A 17,176-nucleotide genomic window follows, 5' to 3' on the forward strand; every position below is an offset into this window, starting at 1 on the left:
ACCACTATATTATCCAGTTAATGCATGAATTGTTTAATTCGTATGATTAAACTCGATTTTTTTTAAATTAATGAAACCTTAGCTAAAATCGTTATTAATTCTTATTGAATACTAACGTACAAAACAAGCGTGATTATCGTCTGGAAAATCATATATTTTTTTTCTATTTTCTGTAGCAAAAAATAAAGTTATCTCAGTTAGATTTAAAAAAAAAGAAGGAAAAACTAAGATTCGACTTTGGGTTAAACTTTCATCACAGAAACTCTTGTCGTTAATAATTTGTCAGATAATCTAAAGCGGAAAAGATATAGTTTTTATTATTGCTATTACATTGTTTTTCAGATACGGGCATATATACGATTGGTAAACATCTAAAGAGAAAGTAGATATTCGTTAAAAAAATCAAGGTTAGTTTTTAGTATTGCTATTTTTAGACTGGAAATTTTCAAAATACGGGTATACGATCGGTAAACAAGAACAAAGGTTTATATGACGGTGTGATACATGGAAATGACGAATAATTTCTGTTGAATATTATAAAGGAAACATGAGATAATTGGACAAAAGTTCAAATCACGGAATGTCTGACAATTGCCGTGTGTCTGAGGCCCTGTACGTGGGTCTGTGTGGTTATATAGGGACACCGACAGAGGTGACCGTCAGGAGGGAGGTGATGGACATGGCGGAGATGATAATGAAACCTGTACAGGTATATAATGGTATGCGAAATATGATCAGTGGTAGTTATAGGGAAGGTTCTAGATTTAAATCTTCTGACATGGACATGATGTTCTGGCATACCAATCATAAAGTAATTACTGACTTATCACAGTCCAGTGTTTATGATCTGTCAAAACATTCCATTATTCTCATGGAGGACACTGATACACCACCGGGGTTTGTCAGACTACAGCTTCTGACGTCATCACGAGATGGAGACATTGAATCGTCAGTTGTTCCATATAATGACGGCATGTACATATCATGTATGAGGTGGAGACAAAGAATGTTGACTATGCTTAGTGGAATAAACACTATTAACAATGCAAAAAGCCATGGTCCTTGTGCAAACGGGTTCGTTGATGATTTAGAAACTGACAATGCTCTTTGTTTTCATTGTTCCCACTGGTCACGGTTAACCTGTTATTGGAGAAAAAGATGCATTCTGCATAACTGGCCTCAAAACCATGTTTTTGATGATATTCTTAGGAATGGCTGTCATTTTGTGCCTGTCGGACATAAAATAGCAGTCGATGAAAATGAACTTGATTGGAGATTATCGTTTTCTCAGGCAGAACAAAAACTAGTGTATTCCATGAATCATACGCAATTTCTGTGTTATGGACTTTTGAAAATATTTCTTAAGGAAGTCATCAATCTTAAAAGGGAAGAACCATTTCTGTGTTCATATTTTGTGAAGACAACGATGTTCTGGCTGATACAAATAGGACATATTACATGGTGTCCAAATAACTTACTGGATTGTTTCTGGAAATGTTTTAAATATTTGTTACAATGCGTTCATCGTGGTGTGTTTCCAAACTTTTTTGTCCCCCAGAACAACATGTTTGCCAGTAAAATGTCTACAGTTAGAGGTGAACGCACACGCAAGTGTCTGTTAGAACAGCTTAACAGGTATTACGGAATGGGTGTGACCTGTTTGTTACAAAGTCCGACGGTCCGAGAAATGATTGAACCAGCTATGTGTAACAGTTTTGTCGGAATAGAACCACTTTTAAGTCATATGAAGAATGCCGCTGATACTGATGCTTGTATCAGAAAAGAGATAGGATCTAACAATTTTCCAGAAGAATGCATAAAGAAAAATTATCTAATTTTGAGGTTCATACTAATTGTGTCAAATCAGTCGCTTACAGAATATGAGAAATTAACATTACAGAAATGTACGGCAGATGTTTTAGTTGCAACAGCATTCATGAATCTCAGTACTAGTAGTTTATCAAGTAATACAAACAAGAAAGTCTACAGATCAGATAGACTTAATAGTAACTTGTTGAAGCTGGCAGGTAGATTGGGTGATGTGTCTTGTTTGTTGTATCTTGCTATGTATTATTACAGAACATGTAGATATAGAGAGGCGCTTCATGTTACAGCTCTGGTTAAATCAAGACTCACTCAGCCCTATACCATGTACATGTATGACACAGTAGACAGAGAAAGGTATAATGAATGTGTGGCAGGTTGGTCTCTGTCTAAACGTATGAAGAAAGCTTTGGTATTCAATGTACGTCTTCAAAAAGAGGTTTATTACATTAAGGAACTGGTTTTAGAACAAATAGCAGGTAACGACAACGGTAATATTATCTTGTTTATTTCACCATATGTAATGACAGACATGTTAAGTGTGTTATGTAACTACAGGCTAGGTAACCGGTCCCAGTGTCTACAGACACTGACAGACCTACAGACACTGCTGCTCTATGATGACGGGAGATATGTAGATTTACATTATAGAGACCTCTCGTGGCAGATACTGGGGATCTGCCAGCACGTTGTGGTGGACCTACACGAGGCGTTACAGTCTTATCAACAATCACTCAGACAGAAACCATACCACACAATACAGAGTGCCACACAATATAGAATAGCATTAGTTTTGAATAAATTTGCATTAAGTGAAGCCGAACGCAACAAAATATTTCATAATATTCGTTAAAAAAATTGCATAAGGAAGACTGCTAAGTATAAAAGTTAGGAAAATCTGTGATGCATGCGAGAAACACGAAAACACGCAGATTTACCAGGTTTGATATACACTGTATAATATCACGATTTTTCAGGACTTTGACAAAAATGTAAAACTTAGTGGAAGTCTTCGATTAAAAAGAAAACACCTTTTCATTTCATCATTTATTATATTTTTTTTTACTGTAACATGCACCTGTACTATTTTGTACAAAATGTGTGTAAGTGATGAAATTTAATCAAACAGAAAGAAAGATAGATAGATAGATAGATAGATAGATAGATAGATAGATAGATAGATAGATAGATAGATAGATAGATAGATAGATAGATTTGCACAGACCACTGTTCAGGATAAAGATGAAAATTATCTGGACAATGGTTTACATTCTTGGCGGGAAATACTCTCGACAACAAGGCTCTCATGAACCTTGCTTGCGAATAGAAATTGGTTTACAGAGTTTAAAGGAAGTTAAATGAAGCGTCATATCAAGCGTTATATTTTTTTACTTTTTAAGTTAAACATCTTTTTTTACAGTAGATTGTTGTTGCTTTGAAAATAAGATGAATGTTTTATTTTTACGTCTTTTTATAATATCAATTTTTATGTCATGTCCTCTCTGTATATCTTGCATGCTTATTATATGTAAAAGTTGATTAACTTTATCACAAATAAAATAGCTACAGGGGAATCATGTCATCTGCGTGTGGAATTCAGCTGTTGTATTAAAAAACATGTTTTAATTTTGCATTTCTTTCTGTAGATTTTGTCATGTTTAATAAATTACATGTACTGGGTTTTATAATAGTTGTTCACTACAATTAGACTGCTTATTGTACCATTAAAAAAACCGACATGACACCATTCTTAAACGCTTTTATTTTTATTTTATTTTATTTAATTTTTTTTTTTTGGGGGGGGGGGGGTATTTTGTCACTCACAACCGATCGAGAGCGATTGTTAACGAATAGCAGTTTTGTTTTTTTAATTTGAAAATATGTTTTATTAGTATAAATAGTAACTATTTAATATAGACAACAAAATAAATTAATCAAAGGTACATGTCTGAACACAAAATTAATTTAAATTAAGATTATAAATAGAACAGGCACAAACGTTAAAATCAGCGCAACGTTTTACACACGACATCGATATCATCTATATCACTTTCCTTGGACCTCTTCTGTGGGTTTTTTTTAATTTAAAATGTTAAACTCTTACTTCTAAACATACTATAAAAAGCAAAGAAACGAGTAGAAAATAACTATAAATAAACAATTATTATATACAAAACATAACATTACTCAATACATGTAGCAACAGGTGAATTGTGCGCGGATCTAGACTTTTTCCTCCTTGGGACTATTGCTGCTTGCGGCCGATGCCTATTTTCGGTAACTTCTTTGCTTAATTTTTAAAAATGTAAATTTTCCAATAGGGATCAAGACCTAGATCTGCACATTTGTGCCTAGTTCATAAACATGCACGAGACGTTTAGAAAATGTGAATGTGCTTTAGAGTGCTAGTGAACTTCATCAGCACACCGGCTTCTTAACCGAGGAATATCCGTTGAAATAGGGGCATATGGCCCCAAAGAACCCAACATATTGAAGTTACTAAGCGCATTACTAAATTCCTAATTTAAGACAAGTCCATGGTATTATTGAGGTAAAACTTCAGATTTCAGGGTACACGTGACGGAAATTTGTAACGGCGGGTCCCGGTATCTGAAGGAATATGCTAGGTGGATATGTCTTTTCCTATCAATGACACCTTCAGGATCGATGGACACCTTAATAAAATTAATATGCTGTGGGGGTTGCCCCGTGGGCCGGACACTCTTCTTGACTCAAGCAATCGCCCTCAGGATCCCTGGGCGATTTCCTGCGCCCGGTACGACTCCTCGTTCAGCAGATCGTTAAAGTCCACGGCGGACACATCGAAGGAACTCTCCCAGTGTGCGTGGCTAGTGTTGCGCGGGCTCTGACAAGAGAGATTACTCTGATCCTGCATCCGGCGTCTCTCCAGCCCGGCGTACAGGTGAGAACGGGACAGCTTCTGGAAAGTTTCCCGAATGTAGTCCCATCGTTCTTCGTTGCTCATGTTCTGTATTGTGCAGGTGGGTTGCGCGCTCGGGAGGAAGGTAGTGGAGGAGCGCTCTTCCTTGAGTGTCGGTACCTCTGCACATTGTGGAGCTGTGTGGAGTAATGGCTGCGTCTGTCTGTCCGTGTCGAACCTGTTGTTTGTATTATTGTTGTTGTTGTTTTCTGTCGTCAGTTTGTAGTAATCGTCACGTTTCTCCTCCTGTGCACGGCAGATCTGTTGAGCTGATTTGTGCACGCTGTAGTGGCCTAATTTCCTGACTGTCTTCAACCGAGCACGACCATGTCCGTAGACGTCATCATCTTCTGATACCCCGGATGTTGCGCTGTTCAGACACGGTCTCAGAAAGAAATAGCCGGTCCCAGCACCCACTCCCAGCGAGATCCACACCCACATGTTTCCAGACAACACAGCGAGAACGAGGCTGATGCGTAGCCCTGTCAGGACCACGTGACACGTGGACAGACCCAAATGCACCGGGACTTTGTGTTTCCTGTGAAAATAGATTTAAAAGCTTGAAGACTTTAATCTAGATTTCTTAATGTTTAAATATTGTTTAATATCGATTACATGATTACATTCGTTTGATTAAAGTTTAATTCAATAAAGCATCGTCGTCATTATCATCATCATCTTCATCATTATATCATCATCATCGTCATTTTTATAATCGTCGTCATCTTTTCAGAGGAAATGATTTTTTTTATGGTTTTTACCTGCAGTGCAACTTAAGCTCTTGGACTTTGATGAACACGTGTAAGGCTTCACATAGGAAAGCTGCCGCCACGGTGTATAAAATGGCTCCAACCAAACCTGAATATAACAAGAAGAAAATTCCGTTGTTGTACATGTAACATATACTCCTCATAACTCTGATCATGTTAATATATAAAATATACGTTTGCTGTAAAAGCTGGTTTTACTATTGGTAAATTTGATCATGATTTTAAATAATTCAATATTTAGATGGTAATATTACATTTTCATCAAAGAAACTTACCCGGTATATTTGAAGTGTTCCATTCTTCGATTATGAATGAAGTATTGTTTCTAGAGAAGTCCATTTCGCAATTAATTCTGAAAAAAGCAGGGCATATCTAAATAAAAAATATTAATCAACAGTAAAGTAATATATACTTTTTTAAATCCAAGTATTGTCAGTAATTTAGGAACATAAAGACTCATCCGTATCATGGATATTTGCTAAATGAAGAACAGAAACTTTTACCAAAATCCGCTTTGACTTTTCTTTGCTAATTCTGCACTTGAAGATTTTGAATAATTCATCAGGTGCGTGGAAATATATATCAATATAATCCATTTAGAGTAGACATTTACTCAAATCATCAAATAGCAATGAATCCGTTAATTGGTGAGTATTTAAAGGTGTATTATAATTAATTGGGACCCATTTACTGAGGATAATAATCCCCATGCTTAATTAACGAGGTATTAATTATGTCCTTGTTCTCAAAATGGCATCAAGAAGTTTACCCGGAACGCCATATCTAATCACATTGAATTATGGGATTAATAATAATTGTCACATTACATTTTTTAAGAAGTAATCTTATATCTTTCATTATTTTTATTCGTTGTGTGTTTTACACGCAGACAATCAGTACTATTATTCGCATACAATATAATTTCCATGCATATATAAGCAAACCTAAATATTCATTGTAGTTTTCAACATTTGTATACATGTACATATAAAAAAAAATCGTATGTCTTCACATTTTTGGAGCGTTATAAGTATCGTGCCATTGTACATGTACATGTATCTCAATAAATAAAATAAAAAGGCGCTTGCGATGAAACACGTTGAATTTCTATGATATTGGTATATAGTTATATATATTATTTATTGCTAGATGTAACTAATCTTATATCAATTTAATCAGTTCATTGGTATATCAAGTTTTTGGTTCGTTATCTTATAATCTAAGTGTTCCTATATGTTACACGTACATGTACCGCAGTTTCCTGGTTGTTTTTTTTTTGTATACAACTAATGAAATTCAAATCAAGATTCTCAACAAGTTTCCCGAGATAAAACAACATGTACGCGTACCACATGAACTTCTGACTGTATCTACCAAAATTGATTTATTGAACTAAATAAAATTCTCGCAAGATTACGCAGAAATGGGTGGACATTATCAATTTTAGTTTGGTTTCAAAAAATATCTCTTTTATATTTTTATTTATTATTTTTTGAAGGAACATAGGATTAATGCACCTTAAGTTTCAGTTATGGAAGTTCGATAGTCAACAAATCGGCCGTCAGATCTACCTTGAATATTAATTTTTAAATTAGCCATTAAATGTCTCGTCTTCTGAAGAAAAAAAAATCAAATAATCTAGCTTTAGAATTTGAATGTTTTCCTTTATAAATATAGAACTCTTCTCCTCAGTCCTCAAGGAGATTAAGAGTTTTAGAATGGCTACCCAGTCCTCTTAATGTATATTACACTATATACATATATAGGCTTACTCGCTAATATTATTCCTCATAGAGAAAAAACTGCTGTATTTGACGTACTTGTAGTGTTGGGACTTGCATGACATTAATTTGCTTGCATTAGTTCTTGTCCTTGTATGCAAGAGGAAGCTGAAGTGAATTTATTTGGCCAATAAATATGTTAACCAAATTCATCTTAATTCCATTTTTTTCTGTTTTTCTTTATTTTTTGGGGGGGGGGTTGTTATGAAAATTTTAAGCTGTCCCTTCTCCCTATGAATATTAATTGCTACATGCCCGTCACCTTTACATCCATGCAACTCATCAGTAAAATAATATATAACAAGAGATCATAATTTTTTTAATAACTCTTTATTTTCTTAAGTAAATATAACTAAACAGTAGATAAAACAACTAAATCATTGCCATAACCACCAAAATGTCTGAGCAGGTTATTGCATTATTTTCATGAACACAAATGGTTTTATAAAATACATTTTTCACAATCGACAAGATTAAGACAAAACAAAAATCGAAATCGACAGTAATTTGGGTCAAATATTGTATTCAGTTTAATATCATATACGAATTCGAGTTATTCCCCTTTTAGTGTCAAATGGAATATTGATAAGAGGGATAAAACGGGTTTAAAGCATCCTGAATGAGGCCTGATAAATTATATCATCTTATTTGTTGGCCCAAGCAATGAATATTTACATCTCTCTCTCTCTCTCTCATTGCTTTTAATTGACCACCAAATACTGGTAGCCTCTCTCTCTCTCTCTCTCTCTCTCTCTCTCTCTCTCTCTCTCTCTCTCTCTCTCTCTCTTTTAATGGTCCATCAAATATCTGGAGGGGACAGCTGGTAATCTTCGTCTGTCTCAATCCCAATCTCCTCCTGGAACACAACAAAAACAGGAATAAACATTGATAATTATTCAGATATCATAAGCACAACCTTGTGATCTTATATTATCAGTGCTTTTTATCTAACAACTTTCAATATTAAAAAAAAAAAAGTAATGAAAACATATCTCTCATAGTAGAACTGATTATCCAAAAGCCTTTCATTATTGAAATTACAGACGTTATAAAAAGTTATTTCTCATTGTATCTAAAGCCTTTATCAACAATTCTTGATAGCTTTGTTTTATAGCCTTGGTTTTTATGAAACTATAAATGAATTGTTGACAGTCACCATTTTGTTTTATAGCAGTTAGGTACAATCAGAATAATTCTGCCTCTAGATGTAATGTTTTTAAAGCTACATCTGTATAATACTCTGATTATAAGTGATGATGGTTATCTTTCAAAAAGGAATTGAAATCATATAAATTTTTATATAAAAATAAAAGCCTAGAGGGTCATTAAAAATCATAAGCTATATACTCATAGTTCAAGACCTGAAACTGACATCATATGACCTTGACCTTTAAAAGACAAAATGGCCGACACATTGGCCCCACCCACAGGCCGGGACGGGTGCAATACAGAAGGAGCATGCACTGCATTTCACCCTCCCCAGTCTCTGGGGGAAGTCGATACGCCATAGGGCACCACTAACGCAACCTCTTCAACCAAGAAAAAAGTCAATGACTGAAATCTATTATTAGGAGGGCTGAATGGTCGTGGCAGATTTAAGATATACTATATTGATCTCTTTCAGATGAAGAGCCCTGTTTAAATAAAAAGGAAAATGTTCAAATGTTAAGATTTAAATATTTGGACATTTTCTTGACTAAATAATAGTTTATAGCCAAAGATATCATTTTTGAAAATATAAGGTAGATCTGATGGATAACTTGTTGACCACCCAACCTTCCTAAACTTCTTTTCATAGAGAAGAGCACATTTGCCACATTATAAAACTATACAGCAGAGAATACTGTATAAACTGAACTGTACACGTAACTTATCCACTCCAACCTAGGGAGGGAGAGAGCACTGATTGAAATCTATTTAATTCTCCTTTTTTTTGGATCTAGAGAAGAGCACATTACAAAATCATATACCGTAGCTGAGAACACTGAATAAACAAACTCAACAACTCCAAACTACAGACTGATTCAAAGCTATTAATTCTTCTGACGATAGAAAAGGGCTGCCACTGAACTTTAGCTACAAGGTCTGGGGTCCTTTAGATTATGAAAATCACTTGCATAGTATGGTCGTATTTGGAAATAACATCTTTATTTTATTAAATGAAAAAACATTTTTTTTTCATCAAAGTCTTGTAAAACTGTATTTTTCTGTGCTTAAAAATAATTTTGCATTAGCAATAAGAAATTGAAATTCAGATCAAATGTAAAGCTAAGCATGATCTCCCTTTCTTTCATTACTGGTATATAGGATTTTTAAAGAAAATTTTTTGGGGGGGCAGGGGGGGGGGGGGGGGTTCATGAGGAAAGGTTTCTTTATCAGACACAAATCAGGTAAACTGACCGCCCTTAGAGCAAATACAAAACTTCAAGCAATATGAGCTATATTTTTTATTTCACTACCAATTAAAACATGCAAATACATGCATGATAATTCTGTGTGTAACTTTGATCATCATGAAGAATAAGTTGAAAACAAATGGTTGTTATTCAAAGTAAAGATTCTCTAAATATCCTTTTCTAAAACTAATGCAAGTTTGCAATTCATAATTTTGTTGGTCATTTAAGTACTGTGGAATCATTAGAATACATGGTGGCTCAATTTCGTGGTATTACTGGGTAGCCCTCCCCCACGACATTCTCAACGAAACCAAATTTAGAATGAGTTATCTTCTTACTGAACATATCTACGAAATTACATCCCACGAATAAGCAAAAAGCCCCGAATCAACGAAAATTAGCACCCCCCCCCCCTCAAATTTAATTAATTCCACAGTAATGGATTATGATTTTATAACAAATATTTCTGACATGAAAATTGAAACCATAGTAGTATTTCATTTCAAAAGGAAAGGCTGAATTCAGCATATATGTATCAATAATGAATTCCATTAATTGTTCTGTCCTTAGAAAAGAGCACCTTACAAACCTTCATTGCCATTTAACTTTTAAACCCGAAGGAATTCTATATCTTAATATCTCATACATTCTCAGTATCTCATATGTCAGAACCTAGATAATGACAGAAAAACTTATACATTGGGAAACTTCAGAGGAAAATGCTGAATTCAGTATACATGTATATTTTTAATCACTCAAACCCCAAACCTAGTGAATATAGATCATAATTTCTTTCAACAGAGAAATGCCTAAATCTCTCCTGATCAACTAAAGACACACAAAACCATCTTTCTTTTTATAAAGCCATTTTGAGAATTTTCCAAACCCAACACCAGCTAGCCTATGAAGTCTAAACTAAAACCATGTAATCATCCATAAGAAATCTCATCAACTATTTCTTTCAAGATTAAGCCAAATAAATAACAGATATATTATTACACAGAACAAAAACTCTTAATTTTGAAATGTTAGGAAAAAGTGGTCAGATATTTTTAAGATATTCACAAATTATAAGAATACTGTATTGAAACATTGATTAGGCTCTTATTTTTTTCTTCATTATAAAGACATTCTTTATTTGGAAATAATGATCATTTTGAATTTATGATTATTACTCACATAAAGTTGCTTTTTAGTCTTGGGATAGCCTTCTAATATTGCTCCTAGAATATCATTACTCTGAAAACATGAATAAAATGAAAACATCGCACTCATAAACATGATAAAGAATATTTGTATTGCATAATTGCATGTTTTTCTACAAGCCAAAAATAACAATAACAAGATAAATGGTCCGAGAGCCTCAGATCGTTAATGTGACACAAAGACTTTGTTACATTATTTAAAGGTCCTATAAAACATGCTATCAGATCACATTTACTTTATAATTCCACTTACAATTCGTTTTCTTTTCCTCCATTCTTTGACATATTTCTTTCTTGCTTCATAAATCTATAAACAAGAAAAATTGGAAACATTTTCATACAGCCGTAAACAACAACTATCAAACTAATTTCTGAAGATTACTTGCCATAACAGAAAGAACGAACATTATTCAATTATAGCTTGCATGGGACTTATTTCATCATTTCTGAGTAAATTCATGGTGACGATAAAACCAAAGCAAAAAAGTAATGCACATAAATATTCCAATATTTGCTTCAGACTGCCCTTGTGTATGATGCATGTGAAACCGAATTATAGCAGAAACTTGCCAGGGAGTGCATTTAAGTCATGAAAACAGTAAATAGCATCATGCAGATCAATATAAACCTAGCAAATAACAATGAATCAAGTTTCAACAAAATGCAGTGAAAATACAGCATGACAAATAGCCAATTATATCTTTTAACTCTTCAAACGAACTTACCCGGTCTTTCTCTTCCGGTGAAACAGTTTTCCCACCATCTCTCAGTGTATTTAATTTACAGTTGCAAGCTTCACACTACCAAAAAAAAAATCGCAAACTTATTTAAAGGAAAGTTCTCAATTTCCAACAAATTTGAATAAATTTTTGTATATAAATCCTTCATTGACATTATCAAAATATGTTGAGCAAATAATGTTTGTTTAAATGAAGTTTGGTGGTCATTAGAGTATCCAAACAATCTACCATACATTTTCAGATATATCTAATAAGATATCTAAACTTTAAAATGAGAACATTTTCCTATATTTTTATACAGAGCTCTTCTTCTCAAGAAGATTAATATAGACTAAAAATGGCCACACCCATACCGCCCTCTTAAATATTACAGGTGCATGATATAATAAAAGCAAAGAGTTGATATATTAGAAGAAGAGAGTGAAATAAAAACAATTTTTAAATTCAAGAGGTATGCAGAAATCAAATTAAATCTGGAAAACTTTACACAATCAATTTCTCCTCACAGGAATTATACACAAAAATTGCAAATCACAATATGGATTTCATGTCAAGATGTTCATATGAAATATAGCTGCAGCATAAAAATTTTCATAAGAATTCCATGTGAATGCTTCTATACTCTTGAGACAGAACTGGCCCTATAAAAACATGGTACAGACCTCCTCTGTTAGCTGTTTGAGCTGTAACATTGCGTCTTCTGTCGATATTGAACTGTTGAGTCCTCTGAATTCTATTGTCAACAAAAGGAAAAAGAAAAAGGTAACAAAATTTCTCTAAATATTTTTTTTAAAATTTGATATTGCAGAAATATACTGAAATAAAACAATCAAAAATACATTCTACTAAAACTCCTCATTTACCGCCCTGATTTGACAGAAAAAGTATGTTTACGAGTTTTAATATCAAAATTTTGTTGAAAATTCAATTAAAAAATTGTCCGTCTCCATCCTACAAATATCTTAAAGTTCCTCGTCTTGACTGAAAGCTCCGCACTAAAGAATTGATTGAACCACTCTAACAGAACTTAATTGTCATTCAGATGTTGTGATAGGGACACAAACACTTTTTTACATTGTTATCAACACATATTGACTACAATGATTACCAGCATCCAATCTTCTCACTTCCTCATCCTTCTCTTTACACTGCGCCGACAGTTCGCTGATTCTGGCGTCCATGTCTCGAATTTCCCCATCATCGACGTCTGGAAACTGGCCCTGCAATGAATTAAATGCATATTTATAGATGCATTGCGGTACAAATGTACAAAGAACAAATGTTTTTTGTGTCTGTCCAACTGTAATTTAATTAATGAGAGAGAAATTTTTGTGAGGCCTGCCAGATTGTCACTAACCAAGCATTAGACTGGAATCATTGTATTCCTTTTAACTTCTGTACTATCTACATATGCACAATTGTGTGAATTATTCCCTGACAACTAGTTTATCACTGTAATAGAATTATCGCAAACAAAAATTGGTTTACAGTTTAAAATAAATACCGGTAATATACAAGGGTTAATTACGAAATTATGAAAAATTTTGGGTATGTTTGGGTCAGAGTGCATGTACATATTGTCAGTGATTCATTTTGAAAATAGTCTATAGATAAGTTACAAGTCCAGAGGACCCTTCTAACCATATATAATTATGAGTCTCAAACCTAAATCAATGAGTCCATATTTCATTCCACATAGAAAATAATATTAGATAAGCTACATTATATGTAAACTCCAATTCTAGATGGCCATTCTAAAAAACAGGCTTAGTGCCATCACTGGGACCCTTAAAACTTCTGAGTTTTCTCGGTTTCTTTATTGCCATTATCAATAATCATTTATTGCACATTCTGTATCAGCATTCCTTTCAGCATGAAACTCTTTGTTGTTATTAATTTAAGATGATTAAATGCCATCTGTTCACTTTTTCATAAACTCTGGTTAATCTATCCTGCATCGGGAGTAGTTTTATCTGTTTTGTTTGGTAGTATTGTGATCGACATCAATTTCCCCGCCGTTATGTCATGTATCATTGAATCTCATTGGTTAATCACCAAGTGTTGACCAATGAAATTTCAGCTTGTGTTGTGTGCATTTTAATTTGAAATATTTCAGGCATCCAGTTAGTAGGTTAAATAAGGAACAATCGATGTTCTGGAATTTCTTAGTGAAAAAATGTGTATTTGTATTTCTGAATCTATTGCGTACTTAGGGATGCACATTTATGAAATTATGCATCCTGAGCAAAATTTGTGCATATTTTACACAGGACCCACATAAAATGAATTACAGTACCCGCAACGTTATTCTTTACAATCCTATCCTATCGTATCGTGTATCAATCCTATCGTATCATGCGTGTATACTGTTCTATCGTGCGTTAATCCTATTCTATCGTGCATTAATCCTATCAGGATTATCGTTTAATTTTAACAGTTTTTTTCGTTTATCCTATTGTGTTAGTCGTTTTATGCCTTTTCATAAGCAAGACTTTAGTACAGTTATTTCAAAGTTACAGGTCAAGCAGTGCGCCGTAAACGGACACTTATCAAACAAAAAATGTAAATTCATATCCAGCATTCTATCCTGACTCTAAATTTTCAATTCATTAGATCATCTTAACCAGTAGTACATGTTAATCATATCTGTTAACATTGGAAGTGAAAAATCGAAGTTCTTAGGAACAAGGTAACATATTTACCTGTATATCAAATATATTAAATCGTACGCGGACTGTATACCTGTGTAAACATTAACTTGTATGATACATAATTAGTATTGCATGTATCATTGTTTATAGGAACAAACGTAATTATTATATGATTAATATTTACTTAAAACAAAAGTATTATTTTAATTGAACCCGCTATTTTTTCCGTGTGATATGTGATCTCGGGCTATAATGTTCCCGGCGATCGGCTTGGGTATGCCGTTAGAAAAACAATGTCAACAAATCGTACGCGGAATGTGTATCTGTGTTAAAAAATTTTTTTTGATGTGTGTGCAATATAATTTATTTTTAATGCATCATTTTTTATACAGAATTAAATGTATTTATGAGAGATTCTATATTTATTTAGAGCAAGAGTTGTATTTTCATTGAGTCTGCTATTTTATGTGTTATTTGCTCTTGGGCTGAAATGTTTGCGGCGATCGGCAGGGTTGTTTGATATTGAAAACAAGGTTAACAATACAAATAATTGATCATTTCAACTCATAATATTTGTTAAAAAATTTAACTGGTCATTTTAATGCATTATATAAATGATGCAGCGATTACAACAACTGGGCATTTGTTGATAACAAGAAATGTCATGTATATCTTGATTTGTACGAGTTCTTTCTCAAATTCTGCCATTATCAGGTTAATCATGAAGATCGTTTAACGCGGTTATACGCTTATCATGAACATCGTTTATCCTTTCCTATCGTGTATTAATCCTATCATATCGTGCATGTATACAGTTCTATCGTGCGTTAATCCTATCCTATCGCAAGTGAATCCTATCCTATCGTTTATATTGTAAAAAGATAATGTTCCGGGTACTGTACTGGTATTGTTAATCCATTTTTTTTTGGAAGTATAAAATCATAAATGTTATTGGTTGTACATTGTACTAAGTACTTTTGAAAATGAAAAATACACTTTTGTATGCAGATTAGTACTTTACAGTGTTGTGTGCAATTAAAATTAAAAAGAAACAAGGAATATGCTTGTAATATCCTTTCCTTTGAATACAAGCAATCCTCATACATGCATGTGATGTACACACAATATATTGGATGTATATACAGAGAGATTATGTACAATATAGTAGGAAATTGTTATTTTTCTTTGGGTTTTATTTTTACCTGATCTGCCACATAAACTTTCTGCTTTCCATAAACCTTTTCTTTGATTTGTCCACTTTGACTTAAACTCTCACAAGCTTTCACAATGGCCTGCAAACAAAACAGATCTGAACCATATTCTGTATAATTGTTAAGATCAGTAAATTCAAAGAAATATATCAAGACAAAGGACTAAGAAATGTCCATATTTAATAATTAAAGAGCTGCTTTCAATGTCTTGGCCAATAAAGGCAGATAATGAATCATAAATACCAGTATGTACTCTCAGTTACGTTTAGGCATTACGATTGAAAGAGGGCCATGTTCCTCGCTTAAATTTCATATATGTACAAAGTATGCAATGTTAATAGTCTTCTTAATTTAACACAATCAAAGACTTAGATGTGTAATAAACCTAATTTGCAATTTATTTCTCTTTTTGCCAAAAATTTGCCAAAAAAAACCCTTCCCTCATCATTATTCACATCATTTGTATTCAATCGCAACTTCTCAGGCCTTTCCTTACCTTAAATGTATTACCTGGGCGTCCATGACAACCCCCCTTTTTTATAACTTGATATAAACACAGCAGAATTTTTACGATCTGTTGAGATGTAAGCTAGACTTCGATATACCTTAAAATATAACATAGAAACGACTTATGAGGCTGTCTAGCCAATACTTATTTTAATGGGAAGCGACTCCATTATGTATAAAATTCTAACATCCAGTAATGTTAATACATTCGAGGTGATTTTCCGAGCCTGTCAAAGAGGCCCGAGAAGTTGCGATTGCATTTGTATTATGAGTTTTAAGAATTTACATATTGGCCATGCAGTGACCAATAGCTGACTGTAATCGTGTAGTGAAAACTGTAGACAGACCGTCTTGCCGTACTCTTTGTGGAGGTTGTTGAAGATATCTATGGCACTGTACGGCCTATTCTGTCTGTTCAGATATTCCACCACTGCCTTGGCAGCTACAATATCAACAACTTCACATCTTTTATCAGTGCCAAGGAAATACAAACACTAAAAAAAAAAGTTACCTCTACAAATATGAACAAAGAAAAGATATTGTCAAAAGTTCGTCCAAGCTTGTTCATTGTTTTCGTATACACAATCCTATGGCCTAAAATTTGCCGTGAACAGAATGAGGTGCTATACATGCTATAGCTGAAGGTCAAAAGACAGAAATGAGAAAGTCGAAACCGTCCTGACTGTTGTTTGAGCAATAGGTCTAATCTATAGACTTTATCATGAAATTAACTGTAAACTTTTGAAGAACAAAATACATACCATTTGCATCCTTGGACTTACTCATATTTACAACATGCCGTCATAAATACATATTCTTTTTTCTCGTCATGTTCTGTCGTGTCGTTTTTTGTTTAAAAATGGCGGGAATACAAAAGAGCTTGGCAAAGGGAGGTAAAGCTATTTGCTATATTTTTCGGGCATAAAAATGAAGAAGTCTCTGTTTAAAAATTTTAGTTCTCTCTTTATACACTTATTCATCGTCGCAAGCCTATGGTTTGGTGTACATTCTATTTCGCAATGTGTATATATATATATATATATATATATATATATATATATATATATATATATATATATATATATATATATATATATATATATATATATATATATATATATATATATATATCATGGTTCATGCGCGGATC

The 17,176-nt window shown here is 33.4% G+C and overlaps 3 protein-coding genes across 3 annotated transcripts; 1 reads left to right on the forward strand and 2 right to left on the reverse strand.

Moving 5' to 3' along the window:
* The first annotated feature begins 452 nt into the window (after positions 1 to 452).
* On the forward strand, positions 453 to 3,555 carry LOC128163401 (uncharacterized). The gene has a single exon (XM_052827009.1). It carries the CDS (start codon positions 581 to 583, stop codon positions 2,675 to 2,677), a length of 2,097 nt encoding a protein of 698 aa, XP_052682969.1. The 5' UTR covers positions 453 to 580; the 3' UTR covers positions 2,678 to 3,555.
* A 528-nt stretch (positions 3,556 to 4,083) lies between these two features.
* LOC128163930 (uncharacterized) lies at positions 4,084 to 5,991 on the reverse strand. The gene is made up of 3 exons (XM_052827623.1): positions 5,811 to 5,991; positions 5,527 to 5,623; positions 4,084 to 5,303 (listed from the first exon to the last, which is right to left on the reverse strand). Exons 1-3 carry the CDS (start codon positions 5,872 to 5,874, stop codon positions 4,571 to 4,573), a joined length of 894 nt encoding a protein of 297 aa, XP_052683583.1. The 5' UTR covers positions 5,875 to 5,991; the 3' UTR covers positions 4,084 to 4,570.
* Positions 5,992 to 7,627: 1,636 nt separating this feature from the next.
* Positions 7,628 to 16,910, reverse strand: LOC128164252 (homologous-pairing protein 2 homolog). The gene is made up of 9 exons (XM_052828020.1): positions 16,788 to 16,910; positions 16,374 to 16,468; positions 15,511 to 15,600; positions 12,766 to 12,877; positions 12,320 to 12,390; positions 11,643 to 11,717; positions 11,171 to 11,224; positions 10,892 to 10,951; positions 7,628 to 8,172 (listed from the first exon to the last, which is right to left on the reverse strand). The coding sequence occupies exons 1-9, from the start codon at positions 16,810 to 16,812 to the stop codon at positions 8,116 to 8,118; spliced, it is 639 nt and encodes a 212-aa protein (XP_052683980.1). The 5' UTR covers positions 16,813 to 16,910; the 3' UTR covers positions 7,628 to 8,115.
* Between the last annotated feature and the right edge of the window lie 266 nt (positions 16,911 to 17,176).

The sequence above is a fragment of the Crassostrea angulata genome, chromosome 9 (genome assembly GCF_025612915.1).
Source record: "Crassostrea angulata isolate pt1a10 chromosome 9, ASM2561291v2, whole genome shotgun sequence".
NCBI lineage: Eukaryota > Metazoa > Mollusca > Bivalvia > Ostreida > Ostreidae > Magallana > Magallana angulata.

Bases quoted from the DNA above. Each gene is read 5' to 3' on its own strand.
- LOC128163930 (XM_052827623.1), bottom strand. From the start codon at position 5,874: ATGGACTTCTCTAGAAACAATACTTCATTCATAATCGAAGAATGGAAC. The intron at 5,624-5,810 runs GTAAGTTTCTTT...TGTTATATTCAG, and splicing joins GAACACTTCAAATATACCGG to GTTTGGTTGGAGCCATTTTA. The intron at 5,304-5,526 runs GTAAAAACCATA...CTATTTTCACAG, and splicing joins GAGCTTAAGTTGCACTGCAG to GAAACACAAAGTCCCGGTGC.
- LOC128163401 (XM_052827009.1), top strand. From the start codon at position 581: ATGTCTGACAATTGCCGTGTGTCTGAGGCCCTGTACGTGGGTCTGTGT.
- LOC128164252 (XM_052828020.1), bottom strand. From the start codon at position 16,812: ATGAGTAAGTCCAAGGATGCAAATG. The intron at 12,391-12,765 runs GTAATCATTGTA...TGTTGACAATAG, and splicing joins AGTGAGAAGATTGGATGCTG to AATTCAGAGGACTCAACAGT. The intron at 11,718-12,319 runs GTCTGTACCATG...TTTTTTTGGTAG, and splicing joins TCAAACAGCTAACAGAGGAG to TGTGAAGCTTGCAACTGTAA.